The sequence below is a fragment of the Malaclemys terrapin genome, chromosome 13, assembly GCF_027887155.1.
Source record: "Malaclemys terrapin pileata isolate rMalTer1 chromosome 13, rMalTer1.hap1, whole genome shotgun sequence".
Taxonomy (NCBI): domain Eukaryota; kingdom Metazoa; phylum Chordata; order Testudines; family Emydidae; genus Malaclemys; species Malaclemys terrapin.
Window position 1 is genome coordinate 44729208 of NC_071517.1, and position 27784 is coordinate 44756991.

The 27784-nt window shown below is 60.2% G+C and overlaps 2 protein-coding genes across 3 annotated transcripts; one reads left to right on the forward strand and one right to left on the reverse strand.

Moving 5' to 3' along the window:
* Positions 1–1469: 1469 nt before the first annotated feature.
* FLOT1 (flotillin 1) lies at positions 1470–11254 on the forward strand. Of its 2 annotated transcripts, none has more exons than XM_054047416.1 (13): positions 1470–1544; positions 2850–2910; positions 4261–4336; positions 4591–4681; positions 5128–5271; positions 5372–5491; positions 5780–5875; positions 6183–6335; positions 7280–7461; positions 8375–8420; positions 8933–9070; positions 9398–9562; positions 9992–11254. In XM_054047416.1, exons 2-13 carry the CDS (start codon positions 2868–2870, stop codon positions 10010–10012), a joined length of 1275 nt encoding a protein of 424 aa, XP_053903391.1. In that variant the 5' UTR covers positions 1470–1544; positions 2850–2867; the 3' UTR covers positions 10013–11254. The 2 variants fall into 2 exon arrangements, with proteins under 2 accessions (XP_053903391.1, XP_053903390.1); XM_054047415.1 differs by having other exon boundaries at positions 10090–11254.
* A 1550-nt stretch (positions 11255–12804) lies between these two features.
* On the reverse strand, positions 12805–22394 carry TUBB (tubulin beta class I). The gene is made up of 4 exons (XM_054046665.1): positions 22195–22394; positions 17521–17629; positions 16877–16987; positions 12805–16198 (listed from the first exon to the last, which is right to left on the reverse strand). The coding sequence occupies exons 1-4, from the start codon at positions 22249–22251 to the stop codon at positions 15141–15143; spliced, it is 1335 nt and encodes a 444-aa protein (XP_053902640.1). The 5' UTR covers positions 22252–22394; the 3' UTR covers positions 12805–15140.
* Positions 22395–27784: the final 5390 nt, after the last annotated feature.

The following is a 27784-nucleotide window of genomic DNA, read 5'->3' on the forward strand; positions in this document are numbered from 1 at the left end:
TCATTATATTCTTTTTTCAGCAAGAGTCCAAAAAGACTGAATATCTTGGAAACTATAGAAGATACACTGGACTGAAGTTCAAATTAGTCCAACCTGGGAAAATCCGCTGGCTTTCTCATGAGCGATCCTTGGCTGTTGTCTTAAAATTACTCCAGCCATTGTTACTGGCTTTGGAAAGTATCTACCAAGATGAGATGGATCTAAGTAGTGAGGCTGGTGGATTACTTTTGCTACTACGTTCAGAGAAGACTATTGCCATTCTCTCTCTTGTAAGTCTACTGTTGGAACCACTTGGGTCATTAAACAATGCCATCCAGGCACCTGCTACAACAGTAGTAGATCTTTGTCCAGCAATAGGAGCTACATTTGGGTCAATCAGAGAGCTATCCATTGAAAATGTACTGGGAGAAGCAAAGACTTCAGTCCAGAAGTTGACTAATGAAGGCATTTATATTGAATCCTTAAGTGAAGAGGACAAGAAGTGTTTGTTAAGACAACTGAAAAAGTACACAGACTTGATTCTTAAAAATCTACAACAGCGACTTCTAGATTCTACTCAACCTCTGCGTAGGTTTTACAGATCCCTGTCCTATAAAACACCGACAGTTGAGTGGAGTGAGGCACTTCCAGCAATGGGGCTGCCATGTGCTCAGGACAGAATAGAGAATTTGAACACAGAGTGGAATATCATACAACGAATGAATGAAGATTTGACTTCAACTTCTTTTTTATCATCACTAGTGGCTCGACCCAATCTTTGTGTTCTGTTTCCTGGGATGAAAGAAGTAGGAATTCATCTCCTGCTACTCCTAGTCACAACAGCTACAGTTGAGTGTTATTTTTCCTCATCGAATAGAATTTTGTGTTCTGAAAGACGTCGCTTCTGCTTGACCATGTGAATGAACTCATGCGCATATCAACTGAAGGAATGGAAGTACCGGACACACGAGAAGCCACCGAAGATGAACACGATGCATTCAAGAAGTTCATTAGCAGAGTTGTGCAAAATTACAACAAGAAACCAAGGAGGATGTAGCTGTCATGCGTCATAGGAGGCTTGAACAGCCAACTTTAATTTGTGTGATGATTTTAAAATATGAGTTAAATCTAATAAAATGGTCATGAAACATTTTTCAGTTCTACTATGGTGCCATATAGGGTGGCCAGACAGCAAGTGTGAAAACTCGGGACAGGGGGTGGGGGGGTAATAGGAGCCTATATAAGAAAAGACCCCAAAATTGGGACTGTCCCTATAAAATCGGGACATCTGGTCACCCTAGATACAGCCCAGCTTCACCCTCACGGTCTCACCCCCATCGGCCCTGACCTCCCTCCCAATTTCAATTCCTGTGGGAAACACCACAGCCAGCCCCCGGCAGCTGCCTGGTTGCCACGCGGGGCTGAGGCCAGCAGGTGGCAGCACCGCCCCGGCCCTGGGAAAAGTGCGGGGGCTGACGGGATAGCGGCGGTCACAGGAGGGTGGGGCGTGTTTGCAGCAGGGGGACAGACAGACAGACGGGGAGCTGGTCGGAGCGAGAGACCCGGTCAGCAAAGGTGCGGGGGGTGCAAAGGTGGGGGGGGGGGGGCACAGGCGGAGATGGGGCTCGGGGGGTGCACAGGAGGAGGGGGAGCATGGGCCGAGATGGGGGTCGGGGGGTGCACGGGCAGAGAGGGGGGATCGGGGGGTGCATGGGTGGAGATGGGGGTGGGGGAGTGCACAGGCGGAGATGGGGCTCGGGGGGTGCACAGGAGGAGGGGGAGCATGGGCCGAGATGGGGGTCGGGGGGTGCACGGGCAGAGAGGGGGGATCGGGGGGTGCATGGGTGGAGATGGGGGTGGGGGAGTGCACAGGCGGACGGGGTGCACGGGCAGAGAAGGGGGTCGGGGGGGTGCATGGGCGGAGATGGGGGATGGGGGTGCACAGACGGAGGGGGGGCATGGGCAGAGATGGGGGTCGGGGGGGTGCATGGGTGGAGATGGGGGTGGGGGAGTGCACAGGCGGAGGGGCTGCACGGGCAGAGAAGGGGGTCGGGGGGGTGCATGGGCGGAGATGGGGGATGGGGGTGCACAGACGGAGGGGGGCATGGGCAGAGATGGGGGTCGGGGGGGTGCACGGGCAGAGAGGGGGGGGATCGGGGGGTGCATGGGTGGAGATGGGGGTCGGGGAATGCACAGGCGGAGTGCATGGGCTGAGATGGGGGTCGGGGCCGAAGCACAGGGTTGACGTGGGGTGCACAGCTGGGGGTGCGATGGGGGGGCTGCAAGGGGTGGACGGGACCCCACTGATCCCCTCCACCGCTGGGCGGAACCAGCAGCGGCTCTGTGGGGCGCAGGCAGCAGGTGGGTGGGGAGCTCCCTGGGGCTCAGCTGGAGTCTGGCCAGGGACGGGTCTGTTATTATCCGCGCCACCGCCTGGCAGGAGAGGGGAAAATAGCCCGGACTCCTGGGTTCTCTCCCTGGCTCTGGGAGGGGAGTGGGGTCTAGTGGTTGGGGGGGAGGTGTCTGAGAGCCAGGACTCCTGGGTTCTCTCCCTGGCTCTGGGAGGGGAGTGGGGTCTAGTGGTTAGAGCGGGGGGGCAGGACTCCTGGGTTCTCTCCCTGGCTCTGGGAGGGGAGTGGGGTCTAGTGGTTGGGGGGGAGGTGTCTGAGAGCCAGGACTCCTGGGTTCTCTCCCTGGCTCTGGGAGGGGAGTGGGGTCTAGTGGTTAGAGCGGGGGGGCAGGACTCCTGGGTTCTCTCCCTGGCTCTGGGAGGGAAGTGGGGTCTAGGGGGCTAGGGCGGAGGGGGGGGGGGCGGGGGGCTGGGAGCCAGGACTCCTGGGTTCGATTTGAGTCGCTCTCATCTCTTTCAGGATTCCTCCAGCATCAGGATGTTCTTTACGTGTGGCCCCAATGAGGCCATGGTGGTCTCGGGTGAGTGGCTCCCCCCTGCTAGTCTCATGTGGGAAGAGACGATCCCAGGGTAGGAACCTGATGCTGCCCCCTCCCCCTCCTGGGACCCCTAACCCCCAGCCCCACCTCCGCACTGCTGGGGTGGCCACGTCAGCTAGCTGAGACCTGGGCCTAATGCCACGAGCTCGTTAGGGGCCCGATCCCCGGGAGAAACCCGGACCAGGGACTGGAGTTGGAGCCCCCCAGCACAGTAGGAGAGCTCTCCCCCGCCCAGCCTCCCACTTATGGGACTTCTGCCCCCCCCGCCCAGCCTGAAATACCCAGCAGTGAAGAGCTGGGATCTGAGCCAGTGACATCACCTGCTCTCAGGGGATGGGCCTGTGGGGGGGGGGGAGCAGGAGCTAATCTGATGGTTAAAGATCAAATCCTCTTTTCTGCGTCACTAATGGCCACTGGGGAGCAGCAAGGAGCAGGGTGGGGGGCAGCAGGGAGTGAGTGGGGGCTCGGACGGGGGCACTATGCTGTGGGGAGCGGGGCGGGGGGCAGCAGGGGGAGCTGGGCTGTGGGGAACAGGGCGGGGGCAACAGGGGGAGCTGGGCTGTGGGGAGCAGGGCGGGGGGCTCGGCCGGGGGAGCTGGGCTGTGGGGAGCAGGACGTGGGGCTTGTTCGGGGGAGCTGGGCTGTGGGGAACAGGGCGGGGGCAGCAGGGGGAGCTGGGCTGTGGGGAACAGGACAGGGGCAGCAGGGGGAGCTGGGCTGTGGGGAGCAGGGCGGGGGGCTCGTTGGGGGGAGCAGGGTGTGGGTTTAGCAGGGGGCACTGGGCTGTGGGGAGCATGGCGGGGGGAGCTGGGCTGTGGTGTTGTTCGGGGGAGCTGGGCTGTGGGGAGCAGGGTGTGGGTTTAGCAGGGGGCACTGGGCTGTGGGGAGCAGGGCGGGGGATCGGTTGGGGGAGCTGGGCTGTGGGGAGTAGGGCGGGGGCAGCAGGGGGAGCTGGGCTCTGCTACGATTTTACTGACAAGACTTAAAATCAGTCTCAGTCACTCTGAAGTCATGTTGCGACCCCGGTGTCCCAGCTGAGCTCACTTCCTGCCTCCTTAAAATTTCCCCAGTGGTTTCAAATTGTTCAGGTTTCACGGCACGTTCCCCAGCTGCCCACCCTAGAAGCAGCTGCATCTCAGCGGCATGCAGCGTCCCTGTTCTACATGACTGTTCCCCAGCCAGCCACCCCACAGCTGGCTGTATCTCAACCATGGGCGAGTCCTCCCCGTGCAGCGTCGCTGTTCCACGCGGCTGTTTCCCGGCTGTCCCACCCCAGAGGCGGCTGCATCTCAGCGCCCAGTGGCGGCTAACACTCTCCTCCCCTCCCCCTAGGCTTCTGCCGCAGCCCCCCAGTGATGGTGGCAGGGGGCCGGGTCTTCGTCCTCCCCTGCATCCAGCAGATCCAGAGGTGAGTCTCTGAAACCCCCCTCCGCAGAGAGCCCCTAGGTCAGGGCTCCCTGGCTCGTCCCTGCACTCCCCAAGTCTGTAGGGGACCCCCCCCGTCACCCCGCTGGGGCAGAGGTTGCCAGGACTGAGGAGGGGTCAGAGCTTGGGCTTTGGGGGAGGGAGGGATCAGAGTGTGGGGGTGGGGATACAGGGCTGGATGGGTCCATAGGGGGAGTGGGGGTGTCCCCTCTCCTGACCCCCCTGCTTTCCCCACAGGATCTCCTTGAACACGCTGACCCTGAACGTGAAGAGTGAGAAGGTTTATACCCGGCACGGGGTCCCCATCTCTGTCACCGGCATCGCCCAGGTAACCGGCGTCCCCTGACTCCGAGGTCGCTGCGGAAACCCCAGGGAGGAGGGAACAGCGTCGGGATCACCTAGGAAACCATCCAGCTACCCGGTCCCCCCAATGGTACCTGCCACTCACCCCCATATTTCCCCCAGTGGTACCTGCCAAGCCTGGCTCATAACCCCCCCCCCCCCATTTTCCCTGATGGTACCTGCCCAGCCTGGCTCATCCACCCCATTTCCCCATTGGTACCTGCCCAATGATGCCCTGGGACCACAGGGCCAGAGCCCCCTTGACCACCATGGATACCGTCTCCAGGCAGCTGTTGTTGGGGTGCAGGCAATAGCCTCTTCCTCTTAAAGGGGAAGGCGCCCCACCCCTGGAGCATCCCTGGAGGTCTCAGGGAGGGGTGTCGGGGGCAGGGGGCTCCATCCCTCCTCCCTCTCATCCCCTCGCTCCGGCAGGTGAAGATACAGGGCCAGAACAAGGAGATGCTGGCGGCTGCCTGCCAGATGTTCCTCGGCAAGTCGGAGAGCGAGATCACCCACATCGCGCTGGAGACGCTGGAGGGGCATCAGCGGGCCATCATGGCCCACATGACTGTGGAGGTGAGGGGCCAGCGGCTGGGGGGTCAGACCTGCCGCCCCATGTGTCTGTCCCAGCCCCGCCCCCACCCCGACTCACCCCTTGTCTCCCCGCCCCGGGCAGGAAATCTACAAGGATCGGAAGAAGTTCTCAGAGCAGGTTTTTAAAGTGGCCTCTTCAGACCTGGTCAACATGGGCATCAGCGTGGTGAGCTACACGCTCAAGGACATTCACGATGACCAGGTAAGGGAGAACGGCACCCCATAGAGGGGAAAGGCCCCGTGTCCCATTCCCAGCCCGGAGCCAGCCAGTCCCTGCCCTGCCCCAGAGTGGATGGGAGCCGGCGCCCCCTAAAGGGGAAAGGCCCCGTGTCCCATTCCCAGCCCGGAGCCAGCCAGTCCCTGCCCTGCCCCAGAGTGGATGGGAGCCAGTGCCCCCTAGAGGGGAATAGGCTCCAGCCAGGCTGTGTGGCGTGACTGAGGTGTCTGTCTCTGTTCCGTTCTCCCCCTCCCCGCCCCGGCGTTGCCCCAGGATTATCTGCACTCGCTGGGGAAAGCCAGGACCGCCCAGGTGCAGAAAGACGCCCGGATGGGGGAAGCTGAGGCCAAGAGAGACGCCGGCATCAAGGTGAGTGCTGGACGCGTGGGTCTGACCCGGGGGGGCAGAGGGATTCCAGCTGGCTGGGTCCATGGGGGTCTGATCCAGAGGTGGGGGATTCCAGGCTGACTGGGTCAGATCTAGGGGCAGGGAGCACAGGCCCGCCGGCCTGCAGCTGTGACCCAGGGGTAGGGGACATGGGCCGGCCGGCCTGCAGCTCTGACCCGGGGGTGGGGAGCACGGGCCAGCCAGCCCGGGGGTCAGACTGGGCAGGGGATACCGGCTGGCCTGTGGCTCTGATGGGGGACAGGGGTTACCGTGGGTCTGACCCCCGCAGGAGGCCAAGGCGAAGCAGGAGAAGCTCTCTGCCCAGTACTTAAGCGAGATCGAGATGGCCAAGGCGCAGCGGGACTACGAGCTGAAGAAAGCCACCTACGATATCGAGGTGAACACCCGCAAGGCCGAGTCCGACCTGGCCTATCAGCTGCAGGTGAGACGCCCCTGGGGATGGGGGTAGGGGGATCAGGGCCCCCCCAATGCGAGCCCCTGGCCCAAGCGTCTGGGCACCATGGCACCGTAACCCGGCAGGTCAGGCACGTCGATGTGATGGCCAGAGATGGCCAACCCACAGCTATTGACCTGTGACCCCTGACCCCAATGCTGACCTTTGACCCCCTGCAGCTTGACTCTGGACAGCCTGGTGGGTTGACCCTCTTGGCTTCCTTCCCTGCCCGATGACTCCACCCTTTGCTCTTGGCGCCCCTTGGCCGGCCCCTGGTGGCATCTCTGGCCCCACATGTCTTCGCCGCCCAGCGGCATCAACGACGACCCGTCCAGTGGCATCGGTTCTGGACCTGTGACCCCTTTGTCCAGGCTGACCCCTCCCCCACTTCACTGACGTCAGCTGTTGACCCTTGGACCCCTCTCCCCCCCCCCCCCCGGCCATGTTGACCCCGGCCCTACCTTGGAGGTGTCAGCTCATGACCTCTGCGTGGTGTTGACTTTTGATCCGTTGTTGGGGTCAGTTCTTGACTTATCAACCCCCCCTAGTGTTGACCACAGACTGCCCCCAACATTGACCTTTGACCTGCCTCAGTGGGGTCAGCCCTTGCCAGGCCCCCCACCCCACCCCCATGGTGGTGTCCCTCGATCCCTCACTGTTGCCGGTTCTTGACCTTTCACCCCTTGAATCCTCTCAACCGGGGGTCAAATCTTGACTTACAAATGCCAGCAGTGTTTACCCATGACCCCTCGACATTGACCTCTGACCTCCCAGGGGGCGTCGGCTTGGCATGAACCCCAGGTGTCCATGGTGGCGATGCCCATTGGCGCAGCCAATGTTTGATCCTTCGCCCCATGGTGTCAACTCCCGCTGCCTTGGCCCTGCTGACCCCCCCCCCCCCCGGCGGTGACCCCCAACCCCTCCCCGTGCAGGTGGCCAAGACCAAGCAGAAGATCGAGGAGCAGAAGATGCAGGTGCTGGTGGTGGAGCGGACCCAGCAGATCCAGCTGCAGGAGCAGGAAATCATCCGCAAGGAGCACGAGCTGGAGGCCACGATCAAGAAGCCGGCCGAGGCCGAGCGCTACCGGCTGGAGAAGCTGGCGGAGGCCCAGAGGTATCGTGCCCCCCGGCCCCCCTCTCTCCACGCCGCCCTCCAGCCACCCCCGAGACCCAGCTGGGCCGAGCGCTTCCAGCCCGGACACCACCCCGCGACCTCTTCCCAGCACGGGCTGCAGCCGTACCCCGGCGCCCTGTCCCCGATCCCCCCCGGGGCTCCCTGCCAGCCTCAGCCTGCCTCCCCGCACAAGGTACCCCGCCTCTGATCCCCACCCCCTCCCCCAATGCCCCCCCCAACAACCTGCCCCTCACCTCCCCATCCCGCTCCGATCCCCTCCCCCAGCACCTTGCCCCTCCCCCCTCATCTCCCCATCCCGCGGCCCGCTCCGATCCCCTCCCCCAGCATCCCGCCCCCCAGCACCTTGCCCCTCCCCCCTCATCTCCCCATCCCGCGCCCCGCTCTGAACCCCTCCCCCAGCAACCCGCCCCTCACCTCCCCATCCCGCGCCCCGCTCCGATCCCCCCCCAGCACCCTGCCCCTCCCCATCCCGCGGCCCACTACAATCCCCTCCCACAGCACCCTGCCCCTCACCTCCCCATCCCGCGCCCCGCTCCAATTCCCAGCACCCCGCACCCCACCCCTCACCTCCCCATCCAGTGCCCCGCTCCAATTCCTTCCCCCATCCTGTGCCCCACACAACAAGCCTCATCCACCGCTCCTTCTCCTGAACCCCCTGCTCACCCCTCGGCACCCTCCTTCCCCACAAACCTCTGCTGCCAGCTCCCTGCCTCTCCGCTCAGCGTCCCCCCCCCCCCCCGCCCCCCCCGCTGCACCGGAGTCAGTGACACTGCCCCCCTCTCCCTCCCCAGGTGCCAGCTCCCAGCCTCTCCACTCAGCGTCCCCCCTCGCCCCCCGCCCCCCCCCCCGCTGCACCGGAGTCAGTGACACTGCCCCCCTTCTCCCTCCCCAGGTGCCAACTCATCATGCAGGCGGAGGCTGAAGCAGAGTCCCTGAGGGTGAGTCTGGCGCTCGCCCCTCCCAGCCTTGCAATGCGGATGGGACCCAGGCGTCCGGGACGGCAGCGTGGGGCTCTCACCCCTGGGGGGGGCTGGAGTCCAGGATGGGACTCAGGCGTCCGGGACGGCAGCGCGGGGCTCTCACCCCTGGGGGGGGCTGGAGTCCAGGATGGGACTCAGGCGTCCGGGACGGCAGCGCGGGGCTCTCACCCCTGGGGGGGGCTGGAGTCCAGGATGGGACTCAGGCGTCCGGGACGGCAGCGCGGGGCTCTCACCCCTGGGGGGGGCTGGAGTCCAGGATGGGACTCAGGCGTCCGGGACGGCAGCGCGGGGCTCTCACCCCTAGGGGGGCTGGAGGCCGGGATGGGACTCAGGCGTCCGGGACGGCAGCGCGGGGCTCTCACCCCTAGGGGGGCTGGAGGCCGGGATGGGACCCAGGCGTCCGAGACAGCAGTGGTGGGCGGGGAGCTATCCACCCCCAGCACTGATCACGCCCCCCCCCCCCCCTGCAGGTGAAGGGGGAGGCGCAGGCGTTCGCCATCGAAGCTAAGGCGCGGGCGGACGCCGAGCAGATGGCCAAGAAGGCGGAGGCGTTCCAGCAGTACCAGGACGCCGCCATGGTCGACATGCTGCTGGAGAAGCTGCCCCAGGTGAGGCCAGGGCGGGGGGAGGGCAGGATCAGCTCCCTGGGAGACCCTACAATAACAAAGCAGCCTCGCCCAAGCCCTCCCAAGAGTCCCTGCAAAAACAACCCGCCCAGCCCTTGTGGAAAGCCTTAGCAAAGTGGCTCACCGCCAGTGTTTAAGGTAGACCCTACAATAACACCCCAGCCTGCTTGGCCCCCAGCTCTACAATAACAAATCAGTGTGCAGAGCCCCCAGCCCATATGGGAGCCTCCATGATGATAACCCAGCTCAGCTCCTAGCACTTAAGGCAGACCCTACAATAACGGAGCGGCGTGGTGCCCCTCCCCCCAGGTGGCGGAGGAGATCAGCAAGCCGCTGAGCGCGGTGAAGAAGATCACCATGGTGTCGAGTGGGAGCGAGGGCGTGGGCGCGGCCAAGATGACTGGGGAGGTGCTGGAAATCATGAGCAAACTCCCGGACACTGTGGAGAAACTCACCGGCATCAGCATCTCCCAGGTACTGGCACCAGGATGCCTGGGTTCTAGCTGAGGGGAGGGGAGTGGGGGCTAGTGGTTAGAGCGGTGGGGGGAGGGGAGAATGGGAGCTAGGACTCCTGGGTTCTATCCCTGGCTCTGGGAGGGGAGTGGGGCCTGAGGGTTAGAGCTGGGGGGGGGGGGGGGGGCTGGGAGCCAGAACTCATGGGTTTTCTGGGAGGGGAGTGGGATCTAGTGGTTGGGGGGGGGGGGGTGAGCCAGGACTCCTGGGTTCTCTCCCCATCTCTGGGAGTGGAGTGGGGTGCGGTCTAGTGGTTAGAGCGCGGGGTGGGTTGGAAGCCAGGACTCCTGGGTTCTATCCCTGGCTCTGGGAGGGGAGTGGGGGCTGGGGGGAGGGACTGGGAGCTAAGACTCCTGGGTTCTCTCCCTGACTCCCTTCCCCCATTGCTAGGGGGTCCAGAGGCGTCCGTGACTCTGTTCTGCGATCAGGGTTCCTGGGAGCGACGTGCTGACGCTGCTCCCCCTGTCGGTTTTGCCTCCTGCTCACAGATGAGTCAGAAGAAGCCGGGGCGAATGTCCTAGTCGCTGGAAGTCAGGGGGGCTCTGCCCTGAGCCGCGCATGTCCCTGAGCCCCCCCCCCCCCCATTCTCCTTGCTGTGTGTGCGTCTCAGGCCCCCCCTCATGCTGGCTGCCCCCCGAAGGGGGGAATGTGCAGGGCACCAGCCACTGAGCCCCGTGGGTCAATGCCACCTCCCATGTACCCTCGCCAGCCCCCCAACCTCTCCCCCTCCCTGAAGAGCTGGGGGGGGGTTTGCTCCCCCACCACCCTAACCTCGCCTGGACCTTGTATTCCTGGGGGATCAGCCCCACAGACCCACCCTCTCGCTCCGTCATCTCTTCACATCCAAGATCATCCTGAAGGAGATGCTCCGTCACCTCCAGCTCTGGAACGGCGGGTACCATGTCTTTATTGTCATTCAGGAGGTGCAGCTTTGAAGTCTGTTTTCTCAAGAGCCGCAGAGTGAGAAACAAACCCTTTATACTGCAGGAAAGCTTGGGATTTCCTCTTTTCAACGCCGCCAACCTCTTAATTCTACTCCTAATGCAGCCTGAGATATCTCCCCTTAAAGCCCCATCGTTTTCAGAAGCCTCTGGCTTCCTTTTCCCTTGCACCAGCCCGCATTTAGCAGCTCATATCTCTCTTTTGGCTAAAACCACAAGTAAAAGTCAGATACCATCTGAAAGCCGACAGCCCCAGCTTCGAAACAACACCTGCCGCACATCTCTACTGTGCGGCGTTTGTAAGATATCAGCTGCTGAAGCCGGGTCAGAGAAGCAAGCCAAGAAGGTAATCAGACTGATGTGAAATGTCAGGTCGGCCAGTTGATGGCTGCCGGGAGCTCTGGAGTTTGGTATTTCGTGGCCAGCCGGGGCTGTAAATGCTTTAGATGCTCCTCCGTAGCACCAGCTCCAGGTGTGGGTCAGGAAAAGACAGGAGTGAACCCCTTTTGGGGAGGGGATGGGGCATAGCCCCCAGCTTCCAGCATTTGCAGCGTCTCTGGATGTGGGGTAGACATGGGGGGAGGAGAGCTGGGGTGGGATGCAGCTGTAGGTATCTCATTGCCACTAAGGGGCACAGGATGAAAGGGGGCAGAGGGGCTTTCAAGCCATTGCCTCCGCTGCCGAAACTGATTTTCACTCACTCACTGCGGCCCCCCCCCCCCCCCCATTGGCTGGAATGGCAGGTTAGGAGCCAGGCCCCTGCCTCCCTCCACACCCCAGGGCTGGATCACTGCCAGCACCCCCTAGAGGGGAAAGGCCCTGTGCCCCATGCCCCATCCCCTTGAGCCAGCCAGTCCCTGCCCTGTGGCTGGTGCCCCCTAGAGGGGGAAATGCTTCATATCTGTACACACACCCCCAGCTGCTATACCCCCCCCTCCACCACTAGGGGTCCCCGTCTCGCATCTCCACCTCCTACACTGTCTCTCCCCCACGCCACACGTGCCGGTTTGTCCCGCTGGACCCAGGGTTCAGGGCAGAAGGGGGCCTGATCCCACCTTGCCCTGCCCTGGGGCTGTGCCCAGGAAGGGGTTGGGGGGGTCCCGGAAGCTGGGCCAGGGCCCCTGTCCCCCCTCGCTCTGTGTGTCCATCCTGGTGCCCCGAATGTGACGGGTGCATGAAGGTGCCTTCTCTGCCCCCCCTGATTGTAAGTGAGCCTGTGTATGTGTCACCGCCTGTGCTGGTTCTTGTACCCCCAGACCATTAAACGCCCCAGTGTGGGAACGGCCCCGTTCGCCTGGCTCCTCATTTGCTGGGGGGGGGGGATTGGGGACAGAAATCTGGAGATTCAACGTGTTGGGGGGGCTGGGGCAGAGTGCAACACTCCCTGCTGAGCCCCCAGTGCCCCTGGGGCCCCCTGCAGCACAGCGCTCCCTGCCAAGCCCCATGGGGGGAGGTGCAGACTGCCAGGGGAAAGCGCCCCCTGCTGCACAGTGCCCCCCACTGCTGCACTGGGGCCAGCCCCTTGCCCCCACCCCAACGCCATGGGCAGTCACTGGGGCCTGTCTGAAAGCCGGCTGTGGGTTATTCAGATTAACCCCCCCCCCCCCCAATTGCTGGGGGCTAAGAGCCAGACGTTGCCCAGGAGCAGGCATCTGGCTGGGGGGGGGGGGGGGGGGGGAGGAGAGGTGTGCACGTGATCTGCAGGGACGGACAAACCAGCCAGAGACGGGAAAGGAGGAATTGAAAGGGGGGGGGGGGGGGGCGCACACAATCCAGCTGCTGTTAAAGCCTGAACAAACCCGGCTGAAAGACGGAAATGGAGGGGGGGGGGCATATTTCCTCTCACGCCTGCTGCTTCCCTGCCACGTGGCACAGCTCACCCCCCCCCCCCCCCCAAGCACTGAGCTCATCCCCTGGCCACGTCCCCTCCAGCACTTCCCTGCCCCACAGCTGCTGCAAGTCTGGAGTGAGGGGCACTGGTGGGGAACCCAGGGCTGGGAGTCAGGCCTCTGGGCAGCAGGGGGAACCCCCAGGGCTAGGAGTGAGGGGCACCAGTGCTGTAGGGCAGGAAGAGAACCCCACAGCTGGGCTAGCAGGGGCAGCCCGTCCGGCATGAGGGGCACCAGCAGAGCTGGGGAGAGGGGAGCAAGACTCAGGGGCAGTTTTCCTGGCACCTAAAGCTACTGTGCTGAGGGGTACAGGGGCTCCTCAGGCGCCCGTCATGGCCCCCCCGCCCACACAAAGCGCTAGGACACAGTCAGGAAAATTTTAAAAAAATGGGTTTATTCTTTCGCAGAACGTCGTCTTTTCAATATGAAAAAAGCAGTTAAAAAAAACGAGAAAGATGGAGCAAGCGAGAGGAGAGGAAGAAAAAAAAAAAAAAAAGACAGACACTGAGCTGATAAGACAGAGCCAGACAGGACAGAGTTGAGCTGAAGCCAGACCGGGTGGAGTGGGGCCCATTGGGTGGGACCTCCAGCTGTATTGTCACCTGCCAGCTGGAACCCACAGCAGTGGGGGTCTCCCCACCCCCAACTCTCTTCCCCTTCAATTCCTCCAGGGCTGTTGTCGCCCTTCAGCTGATGGGAGCTGGGGGTTGATTCCCGGTGGCAGGACCTTGGGGTACAATTGAGCCCCAGAGAACATGGGCATGGGGACAATCTACATTCACAGCCTCTCCCCTCCCCAGCTACAGGTTTGCCCCCCCTCCCGCCCCGGCTCTCACCCCCTCCCTGCTCGCTGGAGTCGATTCACTGCAATGTAACCAGCTGTCAGGGCCTCTCCCACTTTGCTTCCAGCAGGACCATCCCCCAACCTGGAGAAGAAATGAGAGTCAGGTGGGATAGGGCAAGAGGGGCCCTAGGCTGAGATTTTCCTTTCTGCCACATGGCCTGCACTGGCCCTTTCCCCAAAGCTGCTGAGATGGTAGAGACCAGCTCCCTGAACCATGGCTCTGTGGCTTGGTGCCCTTTCATCCCTGGAGAACATTACTTATCTAGGGCACCGGGGGAGATGGATGGTATGGGGGTCCCTTGATCTGGGGGTCCCCTGATCTGGGGCCAAATTGATACAAGGAAGAGAATCCCCCCCCTCTAAAATCTGTGGGCCAAATCCTCAGCATAGGGGCAGGAATGGAAATGAAAAGGGGAGGGATGCCCCCGCCTGGAAAAGCTGGGGGATGACCCCCCAACAGAAAGCATATTAACTAGGGGAAGCCAGGGACGCACCCTTTGAGGGTGTGGGCAGGCCAGGCAGCTCCAGAACTTAGATCCACCCACCTGGTGGGTGGGACCTTCAAACGGGACACATTGAGCAGGGTCATACAGAGACAGGTTTAGGGGGGTTTTGTCCCAGGGCTCCAGCATCTCCTACAGCTTTGCAAACATGCTCATGTCCAGCCAGGAGGGGGAAGGAGTTCCTTGACCGAGCAGCTCTCACCAAAGTAGCAGACCCATAAATCTAACCCCGGGGGTCCTGGAGTCCCCCTCCCCCAGCAGGGGGGGGCAGGACTCCTGGGTTCTGTCCCTTCTCCCCTCCACTAGACTCTCCTCCCCCAAGTCCCACTGCATTCAGCCACAAGCTCATTCTCCTTGAGGAGGAAGGTGCAGCAGAGGGACTTGCTAACAGCAAAAGCAAATTGAATCTCCTTCCCCCAAGTAGGGCCAGATGTTTCTGCTAGGCCCGGCCTGCTTCTCACCTTCCTCAGCTGCTGGTGTGATTTAATTACCTGCAAGGTCTAACCAGTTCAGGGCCACCTCTTCCTACCTTCTGCTCAGTCTAAGAAGCAATCAACTAGACTTCCTCAGGTCCAGACCTGCCTCACATCCCCCACCTTCTCCAGTGGTGGGGGAGCTCCCACAAACCAACTTATGTTGTTCCTGCTAATCCACTTCACAGCTCCCACCTCTACTGGTTTTGCTACAAGAGTTTGACACCTGCCTGATGCTACCTACAGGATGACAGCTACATGCAGGACTCCATCAATAAAGGCTAGAGCAGGAAAAAGTCAGCTCTCTCTCACAACCTGGCTACAGGTTGCTAGGCCACTGGGCCAAAGAAGGGACAACCTATCAACCCTGCTTTGGGAACTTTAATCTTGCACATCCCTTGGGTTACACTTCAGATCTTAGACAATCCAACCAAGCCCTCTGTTATCCCAACGCTCCATCTTCTCCCATCCCTGAAGAACACCTCAGCGAGATGAGCATGGGCTGAGAAGAATCAGCAAAATTTAAACTCCCTCTTTGAGAGAGAGCAGAGGAGAGATGCCATTGGATGTAGACAGTTACAGAGAAGGGGGATCTGACTTTTATTGGAGACAGAACCTCACAATAACTTAGTGCTGGGGAAGAAAAGACAGATGAGGGGCGGAGAGAGACAGCAGAAGTGGCATCTCTCACTCCGATGCCCAAGCTGATGTTTACATGGGAGATCACAGAACCGGCGTAAGCTCAGCCCTGGAGGAACCTGGATGGAGAAGACAGTTGAGAAAGAAGAAAGAAAGAAAATTGGAACATGATGCAATGTGGGTGTGTGTTTGTTTTTTTTTAAAAAAAAAATTAATTTGTGCGGGCGCGTTTATGGTGGTGGGTGAAGCTTCAAGCTTCTTCTTCAGCCTCTTCTCCGAAGTCCTCTTCCTCCTCGGCCGTGGCGTCCTGGTACTGCTGGTACTCAGACACCAAGTCGTTCATGTTGCTCTCCGCCTCGGTGAACTCCATCTCGTCCATGCCCTCGCCCGTGTACCAGTGGAGGAAAGCCTTGCGGCGGAACATGGCGGTGAACTGCTCTGAGATGCGCTTGAAGAGCTCCTGGATGGCCGTGCTGTTGCCGATGAAAGTGACGGCCATCTTGAGCCCGCGGGGTGGGATGTCGCACACGGCCGTCTTGACGTTGTTGGGGATCCACTCCACGAAGTAGCTGCTGTTCTTGTTCTGCACGTTCAGCATCTGCTCGTCCACCTCCTTCATGGACATGCGGCCGCGGAAGACGGCTGCCACTGTCAGGTAGCGCCCATGGCGGGGGTCACAGGCCGCCATCATGTTCTTAGCGTCGAAGACCTGTTGGGTCAGCTCCGGCACGGTCAAGGCCCGGTACTGCTGGCTGCCACGGCTGGTCAAGGGGGCAAAGCCAGGCATGAAGAAGTGGAGACGAGGGAAGGGCACCATGTTGACGGCCAGTTTGCGGAGATCAGCGTTGAGCTGCCCAGGGAAACGGAGGCAGGTGGTGACGCCGCTCATGGTGGCAGAGACCAGGTGGTTGAGGTCGCCGTAGGTGGGGGTGGTCAGCTTGAGGGTGCGGAAGCAGATGTCGTACAGGGCCTCGTTGTCGATGCAGTAGGTCTCGTCCGTGTTCTCCACCAGCTGGTGGACGGACAGGGTGGCGTTGTAAGGCTCCACCACCGTGTCTGAGACCTTGGGCGATGGCACCACGCTGAAGGTGTTCATGATGCGGTCGGGGTACTCCTCCCGGATCTTGCTAATCAGCAGCGTGCCCATGCCCGAGCCGGTGCCACCGCCCAGCGAGTGGGTCAGCTGGAAGCCCTGCAGGCAGTCACAGCTCTCTGCCTCCTTCCTCACCACGTCCAGCACAGAGTCCACCAGCTCGGCCCCCTCTGTGTAGTGCCCCTTGGCCCAGTTGTTACCAGCTCCGCTCTGGCCTGTGGGGGTGGGGTGGAGGGGAAGAAGCCACAAGCATTGGGCTAAGGCACTGGGGAACCAGCTGCTCCTTGGCCAGCCATGCCCCCAAATTACCTCCAATGGAGTCCCCTGGGGGACACATGCCAATTCCCCCAATGGGCTAAGGGGAACATCAGGTCCTCTGTTGAGTTAGGCTCACAGATATTTGGGGGAGGGAAGAGGGGAGAAAGATGCCATGTCACTATGGCATTTAAGCCTCCAATTGTTAGACCAGGGGAACCTAACAGGCCACCGCTCTGCGAATGTGGCCACGGCTGAGGGACGCACCTCTAGCTCCAAACAGTCAACTGAAGTCAGCTGGGTCCCCCAGCACATGCGCCACCCCCCCAGATCAGACAAGGCCCATCTCAAAGTCATAACCCGCTGGCCACTCCAAAATTTAGGGGCGGGGACTGTCTGTAGGTTGCTACTAGGCCCAATCTGGACTCAGTTGAGTAGACGAAGCCTAGAAACTCTGGTTCAGACTCTAGACGCGACCCCACTCTTGTTGCTACACATGGGCCAAGATCAGGGGTCTCAACCACTGGTGCCATGGTTGACGCAACCCAACCCAAGTGGCTGCTGGGTAATTCACAGTCACGCACAGCCAACCCCAGGGCCCCAGCAGACATGGCACAGAGGGACAATGGGAATCTTACCGAAGACAAAGTTGTCTGGTCGAAAGATCTGGCCGAAGGGACCGGAACGGACAGAGTCCATGGTGCCTGGTTCCAAATCGACCAAGATGGCGCGAGGGACATATTTACCACCTAGAGGGGGAGCGAGAAGAGTCTCAGCAGGGACAGGTCAATCAAACCAAGAGGCAGCAGGACGGTCTTAGGGGGCCTGGGTTATCCAGGAATAGGAATTTGGGGTTGATTCAAACCCATGGGTGCAGAGGGATCCCTGCAGCCATTAGATGCTAATGCACTGAAAGGGTTTGGTCTCAGCCATGTAGGAAGAAAGGGGGGCCTAGCCTTTGGGGCATCTAGAAGGGGGGTGCCCTCGATCAGACCAACCCACACACGGCATGGGGAGCGGAACAGCCTGGACCAGGACCAAGCCACATAGTATTTGTGGGGAAGGATCCCTGGACTCTCCCATTCCCTGCATATAGGGTAGGGGGACTGGCTCAAACCATGGGAACACGTGGGGGGGACCAGACCAAACCATGTATATTTATAGGGGGAGCACTCAGACCACCCCAATCTCCATGGGTGTGTTTGTGGGGGGAATCTCGGACCAGCCAACGCTCCCTAGGTAAAGGGGTGTCATGTGCCGCCCCCCTCCCCCCCAGCAGTACCTGTGGCCTCGTTGTAATAGACGCTGATGCGGTCGAGCTGCAGGTCGCTGTCGCCGTGGTAGGTGCCGGTGGGGTCGATGCCATGTTCGTCACTGATCACCTCCCAGAACTAGGGGCGACAGCAAGGGGGGGGGTGTCATTGGGATAGCTGCCTCCCCCCATCCCTGTACCAGCCATCCCTCCCCTGAGGGGACGCTGCTCTTCTCTGGGGGGGGGGGGGGGGAGAAAGGGCCCACCATGCGCAGCCAGCCAGAGCCAGCAGCGCCCCCTACAGGTGATCACAGCCTGGTCCAGAAACAGGGGCTTCCCCTAGGGCTGCACATCCCCCCCCCCCCCCCCCCGCCCCTCCAGCCAGCCATGTGGGGGAAGCAACACACCACACAGGTTAGACTGCCCCCCAGTGGCAGAGGGACACCATGAAAGTTTGAGGTGCTGCTCTGACCCCCAGGAGAGGGGGTATTATGAGGTCCTCTCCCCCCTCCGTGCCCATCCCTAGGTTGGGGTGAGAAGAGACCCCTTGAGCATGGGGGGAGGGGGGAAATCAGGGTAGGGTCCATCCCCCCCTCCCCCACCAAAGCTAGTCCTACCCCAGTCATATCTCTGGTGCTCTGGTGTCCCCAGCGCTGGGGAGGTTGGGACACGGGGGGTGGGAGGAGAGGCAGGCACTGGTGTGCATATGCAAGGAACCTGCCCCTCCCCCCCGGACACAGCCCTCTTGCCCCACCCCCACCGGGGCTTGTGACAAAGTAAATCCCCCAGGGTCACCCTCTGACCAGCAGCGGCCTCCCGGTTGGGCTGCTTTACCCTTTGTCCAGGGGCGAGAGAAACCCCAGCAGTCCCTGTCCCTCCCCACACTCAGCTGTGGTCTCAGCTCCCACAGGGCTCTGCTCTGCCTTGCCAGGGAAGGTGGGCCGGGCACTCGGCCCCTCGGTCCCAGCTCCAGGGAAGTGACGTCTGAGCCAGTGCAACGCCCCCCCGCCCCCCTTGCCCGCCCTGGGCTCCTCAGCCAGGGCTGTTCAATGCCAGCACCAGTAGCCACAGCACTGCCCTGCAAGGAAGCGACGGCCAAACCCAGCCACGCAGGGAACAATTGCTACTGTTTAAGATTTCCTCTGCCGCCCGAAGCGCTCCCTGGCCACATGCCTGCCCTAGGACCCTGCAGCATTCAGCCGCGGCAGGGATGACAGTGCTGGTGGCAGAGGTGGGATTGGTTGCTGCCCCCCCTCCCCCCACTGAGCTCTACCCCATTACACGCCCCTCCCCCAGCCCCAATGCAAATCCAGCTTCCCGCCTCTGAGCGGAGCAAAGAGCAGATGGCGCCCGGCTGAGCCTAAGAGAGGATTCCCCACCCCCGCTTGCTGCAGGCTGGCGGCTTCAGCTCTGTTCAGCCACTTCTCAGCCACAGCAGGTGTCAGCGCTCCTGGGCTCGGGGAGGGAAGCGGGGGGTCTAGTAGGTTAGATGGGGGGGGGGAGGGGCGTGGCTGGGTGCCAGGACACCTGGGTTCTATGCCTGGGCTCTGGGAGGGAAGGGGGGGGGTCTAGTGGGTTAGAGCGGGGGGCAGAGGGAGGTGAAGTCACTGACTTCTGTCCCCAGTCGAGCCTACCCCCACCCCCAAGCCTGCTTGGGACAAAGCAGTGTGTCAGAGCATCTGTCACAGACAACATCTGTTTTCCACCCCAGCCCCCACCACCAGAGCTCCGCCCCACCCACAACACAAGGGCTGCCAAGCTGACCCCTTGAACATCCCAGGCATTTTTGGCACCATGGGTCACTGCATCAGGAAATCCACCCCCCAGTCCCAGCATGGATCAGTGAGGAAGGTGGCAGCCAAATTGCACTGATCTCAGCAACTCTGGTGTCAACCTGGAGTGGATCTGGATTTACAACCGGGGTCACTGAGGTTGCGTCTACACTGCATTGTAAACCCGGGGCTGCGGGAGCCCAGGCTTGTGGACTCGGTCATGCTTCAGCATCCTCGCTGCATGGTAAACCTGGGCTTACCATGGCTGGGGGCTCACAGCCCTGCTAACACGAGACCGGACTCGGGGCTGTGACTTGGACCGTGTCCACACGGCAGAAAGACATGACTTGGACCAGAGCCGCAGCTGGACTGGGGCTCTGAGCCGCCCCCTAGCAGGGTCCTAGGTTCTGAGTGCTGGCTGACCCGGGTCAGACTGATTTGCGTGTGGACGGCAGGGGGGGCTTGGGCCCTGTCAGAGCCCAGCTTTAATACGCAGTGTAGCCAGACCCCGAGTCAGCGGATTCAGGGCTGGATTCTGATCTCAGGGACCCTAGTGCAAATGCAGAGTGATTCCAGATGGAGAAACTGAATGGCTCGAACAGGCGCCAGGAAGGCTCTTTGGGAGGGGCAGAAAAATCTGCTTTACATTTCCCCAAACATCCCCGGCACGGCCCAGCGCCCGGCCTCCTCGCTTCAGAACCACTGACACAGCTGCTGCGATACAAACCCATTATGTTGGGGGTCACGATCTTCTGACAGAGCAGCCACCTCTGGGTCTCACTGCAAGAATTTGCTGGGCTGGGTCTCATTAGAGCCTCGCCCACCCACCCTGGCACGGCAGAGACGCCAGTTTTAAAGCATGAGCGAGGAGGGGGGGTTGGATCTCCACATATGGGATCTAGGCAGATCGGCGCCCCCCCACAGAGCACCCCTGCGATATATCGCCTGGCTGTGGGGCCGGCACCCATTTGCCAGCCACGCCAAGTGCAGAATAAAGCCTGGCAAACCTGGTCAGGCAGAGGTGAGGCTGGGGGGGGCCCGGGATGAGGCATGTGATGCAGGAGGGGAAATATCCCTACAGTAAAAAAAAAATTCAGGGCCTCTCAAGCAACCCAGATGCTTCCACCGAAGCAATAAACCCCGATGGGCCCATTTAGCAGGGACGCTCCTGGCTCTGCACGGGCTAAAATAAAGTCTCTTTGTCCACCCATCCACCCCACCAGGTGGAGAAACCCAGCGCCTGATCCAGCCAACTGCTGGGGGGGGGGGGATTTTGCAGCCATCCAACTGCAAACAGGCCCTTCTTTAGGCACAAAAAGTCCCTCAGTGCCTAGCGCCAGCAGCCGCCTGGAAACCCCCCCCCAGCTGTGCAAAGGCGGCCATTACAGGCACAAAGGATGTGGTGTGTGTCTCAGCTTAAACTGGAGATCCGATTTGACTCCGGAGTGGCGGGGCGTTGCGGGACGGATGGGAAGGGATCGGGCTGGGCATGGATCGCGGAGAGCTCTAGGAGGTGGAGGAATCAAGCCAGCCATGTGGGGCCCGGCAGACAAAGAGGTGGGGAAGATGGTGGGTGGGGAGGGAAAAGGAGGAGGGGGAGGGGCGGTTTGGCGCCAGAAGTAACATTCTTTATTTGCAACTGAAACAAGATTTTTTCTCTCCCCCCCATTGCAACATTTTACGGTCACTTTTTTCACCCCAACGGCAACACTGTAATTGAAGGTTTGCCAGGGGATCGAGGAGAGGAGAAAGGCCTCACTCCGGATCTAGCAAGCAGGGGGTTCGCCTCTAGACATGGCCCCCCACCCTGGTGCTTAAACCCATGACACTGGGTAGGGTGACCCCGGAGAGCAAGTGTGAAATTTTCGGAGGGGAGAGATCCTTGCCTATATAAGGCAAAGCCCCTAACACTGGGGAACAATACCCCCTTTCACGGAGGAACGGAAGAGAAATGGGGGGGGGGGGGGATTTTGCCGCTAGCTAACACAAGATCCGGAGGGGAGGGGTTCATTCTCTCCCCCCCCCCCCCCCAGCAGTTAGGGGAGGAAAATGGCCCCTTTCACCGCATCGCTCACCCCTGGCGGCAGACAATGGAGATCAAAGGGCGGGGTTGAAACGAACCAGCAGAGACAGAGGACGGGAAATTAACCAGCAGCAGAGCGGCGGGCGGGGGAAGAGACACTAGGTTAATCCCCAGCCGAACCGGAGCGGGGCGGGGGGTGCCTCTGCCAGGGGAATCCTGCCCCGATCCCCAGCGGAACCAAAGCCAGACCCCCCCCCCCCCCCCCCACAAACCCGGCCTCCCTCCTGCCAGCAACAGGCGGGTTGGGGTTTGGCGCTAAAAGATGGTACCGCGCCGCTTGAAAGCGCGTAGCGGGCGGGGGGAGTTTCCTTCCTGCTACCCCCCCCCCCCCCCCCAAGCTCCCCTGGGTCTGAGTCATCTGCTGCGCCGGCTAATCCCGTTAACTGCAAATCGCCTTTCTAATGCCGGGACGGGCTGGAATCCGGAGTCTAAAGTCCCGGGTTTAAAAAAAAAAAAAAGGATCGGGGGGGGGGTGAACTCAAAACGGAGCAACAGTTTTAAATCCGGATTAAAAGAAGATAGAATGGAAAAAAATCGAGACCGGTTTCTAAATACGTCCGATCCCCCCTCCTCCCCCCCCCAGCGAAATGCTCACACCACCCCGCCTTTATTGTAACTGCCAAAATCAAGCCGCCTCCACCAAACTCGTCCTGCAAGAGGAATAGCTATTGCCCCTCCCCCCGCCTCTCCAAAAAAATCTGGGGTGGAGGCATTTTTTCCTCCTTCAGGAGATCCCGTATTTTAAACCCTTTTCCTTCCTCCCTCATCCCCCCTCAGCCCAAATATGCTGGGATCGCTTCCCCCCCCCGCCGCTCATGAAGCCCCATTAATTTGAGGCGCCTCACTCACCTTGGCACCGATTTGGTTGCCGCACTGACCAGCCTGGATGTGGACGATTTCCCTCATCTTGCCTCCCTTTGGTCTAGCCTGATCCTGCGCCCTTTGAAGAATAGAACGATGGGGAGCTCAAGGTTCTCTCCGCCGAACGCGACGGGAGCGAACGTTCCAAGCGGCCGAAAAAGCGACAGCGAGAAGGGCTGGGGCTGATATAGACAAAGCTTTTATAAGCTGGAGGGCGGCCAGCCCGATGATTGGCCCGCTGGGCTCACGAGCGGGCAGCCCATTGGACAGGAGAGGCGCGGACACGTAGTGTGGGGGGGGGAGTAGGGTGTGGGCCGAGCGCAAGGGGTGCTGGGAGTTGTAGTCTCCTTTTGTTGTACAGTTTTTAAAGTGGGATTGCGGAAAAAAATGGGTGTGACAGGGGAAGAGGGAGAATCAGGCTGGGAGACAGGCCTCATTCTTTCTTCCGCACATCTCCTCCCCCGTATACACGGCATGAGGTGCACCGCAAAGCCCGAGAAAGGACGAACAGGGAGGGAGGGCGAGGAGAGGGGAGAACAGAGTGAAAGAATAAGGAAAGAAGGAATGGGAGAAAAAGGAAAGAAGGAACGAAAAAGAGAGGCAGAAAGACTGAATGAAAAAGAGAAAAGAACGAGTGTAAAGAGGAAGGAATAAAACAACTAAAAACAGAAAAAAGAAAGAATGGGCGAGACAAAGAGAAGGAAGGAGAAAAAAGAATGGGAAGAGGAAGAAAAGAAAGAACAAATGAGGAAAAGAAAAAGAGGCATGAAAAGGACTGAATGCATAAGAAAGAATGAATGAAAAAGAGCAAATAGAATGAAAAAAGGGAGAAAGAATGAATGTAAAAAAGGGAGGAAAAACAAGCAAAACCAGAAAGACTGACTGGGAGGAAAGAAAAAGGACAAAAAAGACAATGCAGAGGAGAGAGCGAGAGGAAAGCGAACGGGGCAGGGGGAGGAAAAGGGACAGACTGGCTGAGCCAGCAGGAGCCAGGCAGCCTCCACCCAGCCAGCCCGGGGCCCACCCTTCTCCTTCTCTCCTCGCTGGCGGGAGGCCATGGCTGCCTTAGCCAGGGGCCTGGGCAGGCGCCCGTCTGGCCTCCTCCTGCCCCATGGAGCAGCCTTGAGGGCGCATCCCCTGGTGGGGGTTTGGAACCAGGTTCTTGCCTCTCTAGTGGGGTAGAGCAGGGGGGGGCTGGGAGCCAGGACTCCTGGGTTCTCTCCCTGGCTTTGGGGGGAGAGCGGGGTCTGGTGGTTAGAGCAGGGGGGGCTGGGAGCCAGGAGTCCTGGGCAGGCTGGGCCAGTTCTTGGGCCATGTGCTGTATGGAAATTGAGACACACACACAACCCCCCTGTGCCACTGCCAACCCCCCAGCCCATTACACCCTCCCCTTCCCAGGATCCTAACCCCCGATTATCCCGACTCCCCCTTCCCACTCCTTACCTTACCCTGCCCAGCTGACCAGCCTCCTTGTGTGATGGGTCTATCCCGCTTCCCAGCCGCTCCCCAGCACCATTTCAGGGGAGGACGTTGCACCAATTCAGATATTTGGGGGGGGGCGCAAATTCCAGTCCGTGCCCCCCTCCTGGCAGGCACCCTCATCCGTCCCTGGACCCCGGGTCTCCCTCAGTCCCTCTCCCTCCCATACCCAGAGCTCATGCAGGTGTAACCCAGCAGCAAGTTCTTGGTCCCCGTGCACCAGGTCCCGATGTGAGGGTGGCCAGGGCAGATCTGAGATGTGGTGCCAAGCACCACTCGCTGCATTCTGTCTGGGCAGAGGGGCGGCCAGGCCAGATGTGAGTGGCGCTGCCACCACGCAGCTGGGGCAAAGCTGTGCGCTGCTCTGGGCACAGCCGTACCAAGCTGGGACGGGGCTTTGAGCAAGTGGTAGAATCTGGGGCAGCCTCTGCCTGGCCTGCGGAAGGCACAGTGGGAGGCAGGTACCGGCTGCCCTGCACCCCCAGCTGCCCAGGGTTCAGAGGACCCTTGAGACACTGGCCCTGTGCCAGTGAATCGAGTGCAGGGTCGTGAATCTGGGCCTGCTCCTGGGTTCTGTCCCCAGCTCTGGGAGGCGAGTGTGGGCCAGTGGTTAGAGCAGGGGGCTGGGAACCAGGACTCCTGGGTTCTGTCCCCAGCTCTGGGAGGGGACTGGGATCCAGAGGGGAGTGGCCCCATGTCCCATTTCTTGTCCCCCCAGCCATCCAGTCCCTGCCCTGGGGCCAGATGGGAGCTGGCGCCCCCTAGAGGTAACATCCTCCCTAATGCTTCAGTAACCTTGTCAAGAGCATACCTGCCCCAGCTCCTAGCAGGACACTGAGGCCCCCAGAAGCTGCTGCGTTGCCCCCTCCCTCAGCAGTGCACTGAGCCGCTGCTTCCTTCCCCCTCCTCACCCCCCACCCCAAAGCCGTGAGGAGAGGCTGAGAAAATCCTCACCTACAGCTGGGCACCTCTGTTCCAGCCAGGATCCCTGCTGGCATTAGCTGGCGGGGAAGGGCGGGGAGGACCTGGCCATGGGGAGCAGGCAGCCCACTGGCCTGTGACCTCGGAGTTCAAACGTTCAAACCCTGGGAATCTGGGAGCTGCAAGGAATGGGGGAGAAAGAAATGGAGGAGACACCGACTCCCCTCCCAGAGCCAGGGAGAGAACCCAGGAGTCCTGGCTCCCATCCCATCCCGCTCTAACCCACTAGACCCCACTCCCCTCCCAGAGCCAGGGAGAGAACCCAGGAATCCTGGCTCCCCTCCCATCCCGCTCTAACACACTAGACCCCACTCCCCTCCCAGAGCCAGGGAGAGAACCCAGGAGTCCTGGCTCCCAGCCTCCCCCCCGCTCTAACCACATGCAATGATAGGATCTTAACCCACTGAACAGGGCCTGTGTGTGGATCGGCAGAAGTTGCCCGAGTCATTGGCCTGGGGGCAGCCCAGGCTCCACCCATGGGAAACTCTTTACACAGCGTCGGCGCGACTGCTGCTAGAACACCGTGTCCCGCTCCAACGTCCAGCGTTCGAGGAGGAGGTGGAAATACCAGTGCGAGAACGAGGAGGGCCCCAAAAATGAGCCAGGGCAGGATAAGAACCTTTAAGGAGCTCGGCCTATTCAGCTAAACGAAGCGAAGGTTGAGAGGCGGCTGGATCCTAGACCGGAGCCTTTCACCCTTGCTGACCAAGGCCTCACAAGCGCAGACGGCTGGAAGTTGAGGCTGGACAAATTCAGCCTTGAAATCAGAGGTGTTTTCCTAACTCTGAAGGGTGATGCTGTTGTACTTAAAGTACTGCACAGGATCTTTTCAGGGGGAATAAGGCAAACACCACATTTCTTGGTAATACATGTATCAATCAACACTGTATCATCTGCATATGCTAGTAGATAATGTTTTCACCCCTCAGCTCAAATACATTCACATACACACACACACACACACTCCCATCTTGTTGTTGTGACCAATTAGTTGCTCTCCATAACTTCACTGGCCAGGTGAGTTAGATGGGGGAGGGGGTGCAGCCGGGCTTCTGCCGATCCGATGCTCCGATGTTGACAAGACGAGACCCGGGGTCCTCTGCAAGACACCTCACTTTTATAGCAGCTTCCCTCTCCTGCAAATCTGTACCAGATTCAAAATCTAGATCTGTGTCCGTTGGTCCTTTGTGCTGCTTCTTTCTGGTGTTGTCCCAATGCTGTTCAAAAAGGGTGTTTGCAAAAGAAGGTGCTCGCTTCCAACCCCCAAGGCTGTCAATATGTCTGCTCTTCTTCAGTGAGCCCGCTGGACACGTTTTATTGTCCTTGGGTCTTGCTCCCAGTCGCTCTTCAACTGTTGCAACTGTCTGGAGGTGCTTGCCCTCCACTCTTTACTCATTCACACCTCCTTCATTCAACAGGGCAATTGATTAAAACGGGGGGGAGATCTTATTCTACTCCTAGCAAAAAGACATTTTTGTTAACATTATACCAAGGCTCAATACAAATAAGGATCTGATACAAAGTTCTATGAAAATAGGGGCATAATACAAAGTCATATGAAAGTTATGTGAAGATGCTTAATGCAGAGATTTATCTACATTGGACCAGCGTGCCAGGGCAGTGGTGCGTGCCCCATGGCTGGGAGTCGTTCCGACGTGGTTAGATCTCTGCCCGAGATACAGCCACTGGCCTGTGTGCCTGCGTCTAAGTAAGCAGGATGGTCGTGGCAGGCCCTTCTGGCCTAGCAGGTGTGAGTCTACGAATCTCCCTGTCCGTCCCTGTCCTTCAGGGGCCTTGGGGAGAAGAGAATCACCAGCACTGTGCAGAGCGTGGGCCTGGCCCTTGCAGCTCTGCATGAAGACAATGCGTAAAATCCAATCTCATGCTTCACGGTTTCCGCCACCTGGGGTCAGGAAGGAATAGTTTTTCCCATTGCTTAGCAGGCCAGGTGTATCCTCTTTGGAGTTTTTTTCCTCCTCTGCATCTCACTGCACCACTGAACATGGTGAGACGATGAGACCTGTCCCAAGCGTCAAGAGATCAGCCATGGCTGGAGACGGGACACCAGATGGTATGACCCAGTGCTCTGAGACGGCACCGAGAATTGTCTCTCTCGCTGCCTGGCTGGTGTGTCTTGCTCCTAGGTAGGCATCCCACAGGCGTCTGCATGTCACAGGAGTAGGGTCACCCCAGAGCCAGCGAATTGCCTGCCCTGGGACCGGATCGGAACCAACGCCCCCTAGACGGGAAAGGTCCCATGTCCCATTCCCCTGAAGCAATCAGCCAGTGCATCCATCGGCATGGATCCTTTCCCATCCACCCCCTCCTGGTTATGACAGGCCTGGGGGCACAGCTTAGAACCAAGGGGGAGCTCAGAGCAGGCTGCGGGTGTCACCCTGCAGTGTCCTGGCTCCGAGGGGCGGGGAAAGGGATGCCTTTCCGTTGAGACAGGGTTGGGCCTGACATCTAGTGGTGAGATGGCAGGACTGCAACCCTGTGCCTTTCTGTCTTGGCAGGGATGGGGTTGGATGTTTTTCCAGGACCGGTTCCCACCCTGGAGATGCTGCGACTGGCTGGAAACGCCGTAGCGACAGGCATGGAAACCTGAGGACACCTGGCCCACCCCAACCATCATCATGAGAAGAGCTACCAGGGGCCTCTTCTGGTGATTCTAACTAGCCCTGGACAGATGGAGACTTCCTGCCAACCCCTCCCAGCGGCTAGTCAGTCCACTCATCCTACTAATCTATCTATCTATCAATCCGCCATACACCCCCCTCTAGCCAGCCAGCCATCGATCCCCATACATCCCCTCTATCTGTCCCTCCATCCCCACGCCCCTCTGTCCATCCCTCCACCCGTCCCCATACACCCTCTCTATTCATTCATTAATCCCTATACACCCCCTCTATCAGTCCCTCCATCCCACACCCCTCTGTCCATCCCTCCACCCGTCCCCATACACACCCCTCTAGCCAGCCAGCCATCGATCCCCATACACCTCCATCTGTCCTTCCATCCCCACACCCCTCTGTCCATCCCTCCACCCGTCCCCATACACCCCCCTCTAGCCAGCCAGCCATCAATCCCCATACACCCCCTCTATCTGTCCCTCCAT